Raw genomic sequence first — 9,456 nt, forward strand, 5'->3', positions numbered from 1 at the left:
GGTCCAAACAGTCATATTCCCACTCTCCCCGCACTATCACCACCACCATCATCATCACCGCCTCCGCTCCATCAAGTTGTTTGTTCCTTCCAGTTCTAAGCTAACATGACTGTATTTGTGATGTCACCTGCCTCAACTCCCTGTGAGTCCCCCCCCCCCTCCCCACCCCACCCCACCAGCATCATAATGAGAGAGCAGACTAAATATAGCGAGATATAGCTGCCAACCTGGTGGCTCGTTGAGGAGTTCTGCTGTGTACTTTTGCATCGCTGCTCTGACTGTGAAAGACCCAGGTTGTATTCCGAATAGCACCCTATTTTCTCTATAGTATGCTACTTTTGACCAGGGGAATATAGGGAATATAGTGCCATTTGACACATCCCAAACACAAATGACTGTTCACTGTGGCAACATAATAAGCTTCATGTTCAAAAAAATAAATACATCATCTTTTCAAACTAGAATGTACATATCAATTACAAAAACTACATAAATACACAAAGAGACAATATCAAAAGTATTATTTGAAGAAAATTGGCCTAATTTATTAATCAATTCAGCTCTACATTCAACAGAGAATCATGACAGAAATTTTACCTACATAGTGTCTGTGTTGGATGAAACCTCTTATCTCCAAAATAGAAAACAGCAATACTTTACCATTAACAAACATACAATTAAGAAACTTCAGAAGCTATTTTGAATAAATTTTCTTGGCCCTAGAGTCAATGCATGTAAAAATTCCAATGCACAATGAAAAAAATGAATGGTTACAAAGTTAAGAGGTTTTCCTTCGAAAGCAACGATAGGATAAATATACAAGTATATTTCTATGTTTATACATATATTATGTGTAACATTATAATGGATTGTGTAGCTGTTTATAAATGACTGTATGTCCTTTTATTATTTTTAGTAATAAAACAGTACCAGTAATAACGAGATAACTGAGACAAATCCCATGATGTAGCCTACCATATGTTGTTACTGCCCTCTAGTGCTATAAGAAAACAGTGGTATATGTACATTTCTCAGTTTCATAGAAAACAGACTGTTTAATTAATACATATATGTTGTAAGAACCTTTTTCATTGAAATCAATAATACATTTCTTGGGGAAAACAAGCAAATCTCATAAATGGTCTAGGTGATGTGTGTGGAGGTGGCAGGCAGGCAGGTCACAATGCAGAAACAAATTTAAGGGAAACCACTACTCTAGGTGATGCAGAATCAACATTATGGGGAAACCACTACTCAAGGTGATGCAGAAACAACATTATGGGGAAACCACTACTCAAGGTGATGCAGAAGCAACATTATGCGGAAACCACTACTCTAAGTGATGCAGAAGCAACATTATGGGGAAACCACTTACTCAAGGTGATGCAGAGGAAACATTATGGGGAAACCACTAATCTAAGTGATGGGGAAACAGCTACTCTAGGTGATACAGAAACAATGTTATGGGGATTCTAGATTACGTGTGTGTGGAGATGTTATGGGGGAACCAGTGTTCTCGATGATGTGTGTGGAGTCGGTGCAGGGAACTAGTGTTCTAGGTGATGTGTGTGTGATGGAGTTTGTGCAGGGAAGCAGTGTTCTACGTCAGTGGTTCCCAACCATTTTCGGTTACTGTAACACAAACAGTTTTTTGCTCTGCCTGGAGTACCCCTGAATTACACCCTCATGTGCGTTTTACCAGTAAGCCCATGGTCTCATCGGTCTCCTCAAGTATTTATTTCCCCTGGTTGGGAAATAATGTTCTAGGTGATGTGTGTGTGGAGGTGGCACATGAAGTCTCCCCTGGTGGTGGTGTGGCCAGGGAATACAGCATTACAGAAGTCACACACATGAGACTGCAGCGCCACCTCTGACATCAGCATCATCCCCCCGGTCTGGCTTAAAAACTCACTGTCCAGGAAGGAGCCACATGCCGAGGGCATCTGAGCAGGGGGGAGGAGAGAGAGGTTTTAGGGGAGGCACAGGGATTGGAGGAGGGAGAGGACAAACAGATGTTTTGTTTAATGACATGACTAGTCAAAAAAAGAAAATTAAAGGGGAGAAACCTACCCTGAACATTTGTCGGGTCATATCATCACTCCAAAATCGACCTGCTTGCTTCGAGTCCCCAGAGACACTTGAGGGTGCCATCTCTTCATTACCCCCAGGTAGGTCCAGAGGTCCTAGGGGGGTGGCTTTGAGGACCTCCTTCCTTTCTGTCCCTGGATGAGCAAAGTCCAGCCGTAGTCTGCCCAAATCCCCAGCCAGTAGATTAGTGAGTGACCCCATGGACCCAGATGGCCTTATAATGCCATAGTGTGCAGCAGGGTTGTGTGTTGGGACCATTGGGGTTTCTGGCCATGCAGGGAGAGCAACAGAGCTCTTCTGGGTACACTGGATTGGGATTGATGCCATTACGCTGGGGTCTCCATCAGGAACAGGGGCTCCTCCTAAGGAAGGAATAAGCACGTATAAGTAATCGCTCAGGATAAGATCCGTTTGCTAAATGACAAAAATGTAAATGTAGCCTACTAGATTCATTGATATTGTATATATGCACTGAATTCACTGATTTTGACACTCATCGTAACACAAAGATAAGAACCTGCAGAATAGGCATGGCATGAGAAGTATATCATTTTTGGTACGACAACAAGGAAATGGGAGTGACCTTGCTGTGTCCTCAGTTTCTCTGTGAGTTTATTGAGTAAAGCAGCCTGCTTCAGACACAGCAAGCGCAGTTGGAGGAACTCCCTGTACAGCTCTGTGTACGCCTCCTCCATCTCATGAGCACAGGGATCTTTACAAAGCCATCTGAAAAGAGACCCGTACATTACAATGTACATGAAAAATTATAATGTTCCAGTCCGAAAAATAGATTTTGAGGAGGGACTTCTGCTCCTGTGATTGTAAAATGCTAAAGCTTTCTAATGCTATAGCATGTTATGCTTTTGTCAGCAATGTGCCATGTATAGTTCCCTCCCCTCAAATTGAGTCTAAAGAAGGAAGTAATAAGGAAAAATGGAACCAAGTCGAGGGGAGAGAATGGAGTCCTATCCTACAAAACACATCTGGTGTGTCTCTTTACGTGCAAAGTCAAATACATATAGACATCAGTGAACACGTTTAATAATACCTGGCTCTAAATGTACTAATTACAACTGATATTTGGTATTTCAAACACATTTCTTCCCCCAGACATAATCAATCACATTTGTCTTTTTCAAGAGGCATATTCTATTCGATTTATGACAAGAATTGTAAACTGTACATGCACTCTTACTCTCTACAAGGAACTCAAACAGAATGCACTAATAACACATTCATAACAAACCAGGAAAACACAGACAATGTCATTACATGTGCATGTCTTGTACAGGCTTTCTATAAGGTCATGTTTAAAGTTCCATGCATGTTTGATATATCCAACCTACAAATTACCACTTACATTACATGTTGAAGTGTATAGATAGGACTTTCATGATGATATTTTAGAGTTGTATTTGGAAACCTACATATGCGATGTTCTGTCATTACATTTAAAATAGCCAACTGTAATTCTTGAAAACAAAGCACATGTTATCCTAACTTCAGACGTTGTTTTCACTGATTTAATCTACTGTACACGAAGTTGAGATAAAGTAAACTCTGGGCTCATTTTGGTCCAGGCATTTTAAAGATGGAAACACCATAGTGAACACACTTAAACTGACAAAGGTGAAGATGAATATAACTTACGACCTTGTATGGTCTTCCCCAATGACACGACAGGATATCACTTTGAACACGATTTCATATCTTACATATATTGAGAAGAGGCGGAGAGTACTTGCCTTACTGTTGATTTTAGCCTACCTGTTAAACACAATAATCCCCGAAACAGGAACAGGTGTTCTTACCGAATGCCATTATAACTGGATCATCTATTGAACTTTCAAAAAGAAGAACAACAGTAAAGTAGAGTTATTTCCGGAAAAACTGCTGAGCTTCGGAGCAGCACTTGACACATTGTTGACCTCCTAGTTGGTGAATCAAGGATTTAAAAGTGGACATATATTAATCAGCACAGATGCAGACAAAAGGTTATACATCTCATAGTCTCATATACACACGAAGTCCGTGATTAGAACCTTTATATAGGTAAAACAAAGAACAAGCCCACCACCTGGGGCGGCAGGTAGCCTAGTTTACTAGCGGTGGGCTAGTAAACGAAAGTGTTGCTAGATCAAATCGCAAATCCCTCTGCCCCAAGGCAGTTACCCCACTGTTCCTCATTTCGTTTCCAGTGGTATGGTTATGTAAACAATTTTGACCTGACAGACCCTTGATCATTTTACAATGCACCATACTTACAAAGTGAAGTAGTTAACTAAAGAAGTGACACCTACAGTACAGTACCGACCAACTACACACATGACATTTTCTTAAAGTGTGTGTGTGTTTCAAGTTTTATTGTCACATGCACAGTGAAATGCCTTTATTGCAAATTCAAAACCCAACAATGCAATAATCAGTAAAAAAAACACAAGAAATAAGAATAAGACATAATGAAATACACAATAAAGTAACTAAGTGAGTAAGCATACTATATACAGGAAATATTTAAAAAGTCAGTTCCAATAACATGTGCAAGGATACTGGAGCGATGGAGGTAGATACAGTGCCTTGCGAAAGTATTCGGCCCCCTTGAACATTGCGAACTTTTGCCACATTTCAGGCTTCAAACAAAAAGATATAAAACTGTATTTTTTTGTGAAGAATCAACAAGTGGGACACAATCATGAAGTGGAACGACATTTATTGGATATTTCAAACTTTTTTAACAAATCAAAAACTGAAAAATTGGCCGTGCAAAATTATTCAGCCCCTTTACTTTCAGTGCAGCAAACTCTCTCCAGAAGTTCAGTGAGGATCTCTGAATGATCCAATGTTGACCTAAATGACTAATGATGATAAATACAATCCACCTGTGTGTAATCAAGTCTCCGTATCAATGCACCTGCACTGTGATAGTCTCAGAGGTCCGTTAAATGCGCAGAGCATCATGAAGAACAAGGAACACACCAGGCAGGTCCGAGATACTGTTGTGAAGAAGTTTAAAGCCGGATTTGGATACAAAAAGATTTCCCAAGCTTTAAACATCCCAAGGAGCACTGTGCAAGCGATAATATTGAAATGGAAGGAGTATCAGACCACTGCAAATCTACCAAGACCTGGCCGTCCCTCTAAACTTTCAGCTCATACAAGGAGAAGACTGATCAGAGATGCAGCCAAGAGGCCCATGATCACTCTGGATGAACTGCAGAGATCTACAGCTGAGGTGGGAGACTCTGTCCATAGGACAACAATCAGTCGTATATTGCACAAATCTGGCCTTTATGGAAGAGTGGCAAGAAGAAAGCCATTTCTTAAAGATATCCATAAAAAGTGTTGTTTAAAGTTTGCCACAAGCCACCTGGGAGACACACCAAACATGTGGAAGAAGGTGCTCTGGTCAGATGAAACCAAAATTGAACTTTTTGGCAACAATGCAAAACGTTATGTTTGGCGTAAAAGCAACACAGCTCATCACCCTGAACCTCATACCCACTGTCAAACATGGTGGTGGCAGCATCATGGTTTGGGCCTGCTTTTCTTCAGCAGGGACAGGGAAGATGGTTAACATTGATGGGAAGATGGATGGAGCCAAATACAGGACCATTCTGGAAGAAAACCTGATGGAGTCTGCAAAAGACCTGAGACTGGGACGGAGATTTGTCTTCCAACAAGACATTGATCCAAAACATAAAGCAAAATCTACAATGGAATGGTTCAAAAATAAACATATCCAGGTGTTAGAATGGCCAAGTCAAAGTCCAGACCTGAATCCCATCGAGAATCTGTGGAAAGAACTGAAAACTGCTGTTCACAAATGCTCTCCATCCAACCTCACTGAGCTCAAGCTGTTTTGCAAGGAGGAATGGGAAAAAATTCAGTCTCTCGATGTGCAAAACTGATAGAGACATACCCCAAGCGACTTACAGCTGTAATCACAGCAAAAGGTGGCGCTACAAAGTATTAACCTAAGGGGGCTGAATAATTTTGCACGCCCAATTTTTCAGCTTTTGATTTGTTAAAAAAGTTTGAAATATCCAATAAATGTCGTTCCACTTCATGATTGTGTCCCACTTGTTGTTGATTCTTCACAAAAAATACAGTTTATATCTTTGTTTGAAGCCTGAAATGTGGCAAAAGGTCGCAAAGTTCAAGGGGGCCGAATACTTTCCCAAGGCACTGTATGTATAGGGGTAAGGGGAGACTAGGCAACAGGATATAAGATAAACAGAGTAGCAGCAACTTGTGTGCAAGTGGGTGTGCAGGTGTGTAGAGTCAGTATAAATCGATGTGCATATTATGCCTGAGCGAGCAAATGATGGAGTGAGTGTTTGTGTGTGTTGGAGTGACAGTGTGTGCGAGTGTGTAGGGCCCTGAGAGTTTGCAGAGACAGTGGAAAGATTGAAATAAAAGGTCAATAAAGATACAAGGTTAACTCAGTCTGTGTAGTTATTTTGTTAGCTATTTATTAGTCGTATTGCTTAGGGATGGAAGCTGTTCAAGAGCCTGTTGGTGTCAGACTTGATGCACAGGTACCTCTTGCCGTGCGGCAGCAGAGGAAATAGTCTATTGTGAGAGGGTTTGAGTGTGTGTGTGTGTACGTACGTGTGACTGAAACCATATGTGTGACGTATCATGCACAGTGGAATGGATTAAGACATACAGCACAGTAGCAGTTAAAGCCATCCATGCACTGACTCATTGATTCTCTACATGTTAGCAATTGATCCGTTTGTTTAATTCTATGCCTCTCTGTCCAGAGAAAATTAGATGAATGGTTTCTGTTCCATTAGAATTAGTCTGAGAGCAAATGAATACATTTAACAAAGAGTCTGGTTGCAGCTGCATGCTTTCTTCCTCTGGTCAGGGGCTGGGGTTGTTCACGGAGAGCAGGACCATGTTGTGCAGCAGTAAAGATGTCTCTGTTTCTAGAAAGCACAGAGAAGAGGACACACCATAAAATAAAATAATGCATACTATCTGAGATTTATGAGCATGACTGACAAGTGACACAATTGGAAATTAAATAATTAACATCCAGGTCAAATTCAATCATTTATATTTTTACAGCTTTCCAGGCAATAGCCCCAGATATGGAAGTATAGGCTGTCAGTTAAACTTCTAAATATCAATGATGTAGGAATAGTTATCCTATTACATAAACACATTATTGACGGGCCTCCCAAGTGGTGCAGCGGTCTAAGGTGTCACTCCAGATCCGGGTTCGATCCCAGGCTGTGTCGCAGCCGGCTGCAACCGGGAGACCCATGAGGCATCTCACAATTGGCCCAGCGTCATCCAGGTTAGGGGACTGTTTGGCCGGCTGGGATGTCCATGTCCCATCGCGCTCTAGCGACTCCTTGTGCCTGCCGGGCCCATACATGTTGACTATGGAATAAAAGTGGGGCTTTTATTGCGCAATCTAATTCATGCTGATTTAAAAAAAATGGACACATGCTCAAACTCGCACACTTTTGATAGACGAGACTCGAAGGGGCAATTTGTAGTTGCTACATCCATTTTTAACCTATAAATTAAAACAAAAAAATAAATATATCCATTGATTCTTGAAGAATATAATTTATAAATGCCTCATGAGCTTATTAGTTCAACTGTCACAATCCATGCGAACCCAAAATATAAGCTTGTTTTCCTCCAATGTTTGTAAACATTGTAAATGTAAACACACACTGTATAGCCTCATAACATGGTTAAAACTAGAATTTTGATATCATGGATGGTCAGTTTTTGCATCCATAGCTCTGCCTATTAATCTGAGTGTGGTTACATTTCTCCAGGCCCATCCCTCAGTTTTTTACCAAAAACAGAGGCGAGGGTGACTGTTTTGTTATTGTTTCATCTATGGATTTGCCCTTTTAACAGCTGAAATATATCACAGTGTCTCCAAAAAAAGGTAAACAATAGGCCTATAGCAAATGCAGCATATGACATTCATTTTCCACATGTAAATTGCACTTTTCAGTAGTGCTCAAAGCATGACATTCCATGAGCGGAGCATTTATTTTTCAACTGGAATCAATGAGCCCAATCAGTCCTCCATGACAACAGAGTAGGGCTGGCTAATAAATCCTTCGTTTTGGGATTATGCTCAGGTAAAACTATTTGGCTAATCTATACTTCCATATTTCCAAGTCCTATTCTTGAAGATCAAGGGGTATAACATTTATTGGAATAACTGTAATTCTGATAGACTTTGTTTTTTTATGTAAATATATAATTTAATCGTGTTATTATATGTAGTAGTAAGTGACGGGTTAGGAGAAATTTAGCATCTATATATGGCCAGCTATGTAAACTTGAACATGATGTCGTTCAATTTGTAACATACATTTTTGTCTTCTTCTAATGTCGCTTAAAGGTGAAAGTAACTAAATGTAATCAGATTATGTTACTGAGTTTGGGTAATCCAAAAGTTACGTTACAGATTACAATTTTGGACAGATAACTAGTAATATAAGGGATTACATTTAGAAAGTAACCTCCCCAACCCTGTGCATAGATAATAAACAGCGAGTAGCAGCAGTGTAAAATCAAAGGGGGGCGGATGTCAATGTAAATAGTCCGGCTGGCCATTTGATTAATTGTTCTGCAGTCTTATGGCTTGGTGGTAGAAGCTGATAAGGAGCCTTTGGACCTAGATTTGGCACTCCGGTACCGCTTGCCGTGCGGTAGCAGAGAGAACAGTCTCATACTTCGGTGACTGGGCCTTCCTCTGACACCGCCTAGTTATATAGGTCCAGGCGCATGCGCACTTGGGTCAAAAAAACAATACATTCTTTCCAGACAATATATGTTTTCGGTTGCTTGGAAATATTTATGTAATGTTTTTGGAAGCACACAACGGGCTGGACGGCAGTAAATTACGATAGTTGCTCAGTGAAACTTGATAACGAACGTATTTTGACATAAAGCTTGCTGTCTAATGGCAAAATATATGGTAGCATCTAGGCTATTAGCCTAGGCAGTCGGTAGTGCAGATCTAGCGCCCATGCACTAACTATCCGCTGCCTAGGCTACATATTCATCGTCTCCTCTGCCCAGATACCGGTTCAGAGGATGACTAGCCCTAGAATGACAATGACCGACAAAGCATTTCGAGCACGCTACTCTCCATCTTGCAATAATATTCAAATAATGTTCGAGTTATTCAGTACCTTAGTCTTTGTTAGGCTAGCATTGGGGTGTATATTGACACTGTTGAAATTGATAACTATATTTTCGTTGTTACACAGCATTGGACCTCTCTCTTGCACAGCGCCATGGTGGTATTTGGTGGGTGAGGCCGTGAAACTCGTTGCCAGTGTTGCCAACAAATTTTCAGGGTAAATTGTTAGAGGCAGG

General features: G+C 40.7%; 1 protein-coding gene and 1 long non-coding RNA gene across 6 annotated transcripts; both read right to left on the minus strand.

Annotated features, from left to right (window-relative positions):
* Nucleotides 1-520: 520 nt before the first annotated feature.
* Nucleotides 521-4,322, minus strand: LOC135539833 (uncharacterized). Of its 4 annotated transcripts, none has more exons than XM_064965995.1 (4): nucleotides 3,900-4,322; nucleotides 2,672-2,814; nucleotides 2,071-2,450; nucleotides 521-1,943 (listed from the first exon to the last, which is right to left on the minus strand). In XM_064965995.1, exons 2-4 carry the CDS (start codon nucleotides 2,781-2,783, stop codon nucleotides 1,764-1,766), a joined length of 672 nt encoding a protein of 223 aa, XP_064822067.1. In that variant the 5' UTR covers nucleotides 2,784-2,814; nucleotides 3,900-4,322; the 3' UTR covers nucleotides 521-1,763. The 4 variants fall into 4 exon arrangements, with proteins under 4 accessions (XP_064822067.1, XP_064822065.1, XP_064822066.1 ...); XM_064965993.1 differs by having other exon boundaries at nucleotides 3,856-4,321; XM_064965994.1 differs by having other exon boundaries at nucleotides 3,742-4,321.
* Nucleotides 4,323-5,867: 1,545 nt separating this feature from the next.
* LOC135527263 (uncharacterized) lies at nucleotides 5,868-9,450 on the minus strand. Of its 2 annotated transcripts, none has more exons than XR_010453415.1 (3): nucleotides 9,270-9,450; nucleotides 7,253-7,482; nucleotides 5,868-7,022 (listed from the first exon to the last, which is right to left on the minus strand). It is a non-coding gene; the product is annotated as an uncharacterized LOC135527263 (long non-coding RNA). The 2 variants fall into 2 exon arrangements; XR_010453416.1 differs by having other exon boundaries at nucleotides 5,869-7,022; nucleotides 7,270-7,482.
* Nucleotides 9,451-9,456: the final 6 nt, after the last annotated feature.

Source organism: Oncorhynchus masou, chromosome 5, assembly GCF_036934945.1.
Source record: "Oncorhynchus masou masou isolate Uvic2021 chromosome 5, UVic_Omas_1.1, whole genome shotgun sequence".
Lineage (NCBI taxonomy): Eukaryota > Metazoa > Chordata > Actinopteri > Salmoniformes > Salmonidae > Oncorhynchus > Oncorhynchus masou.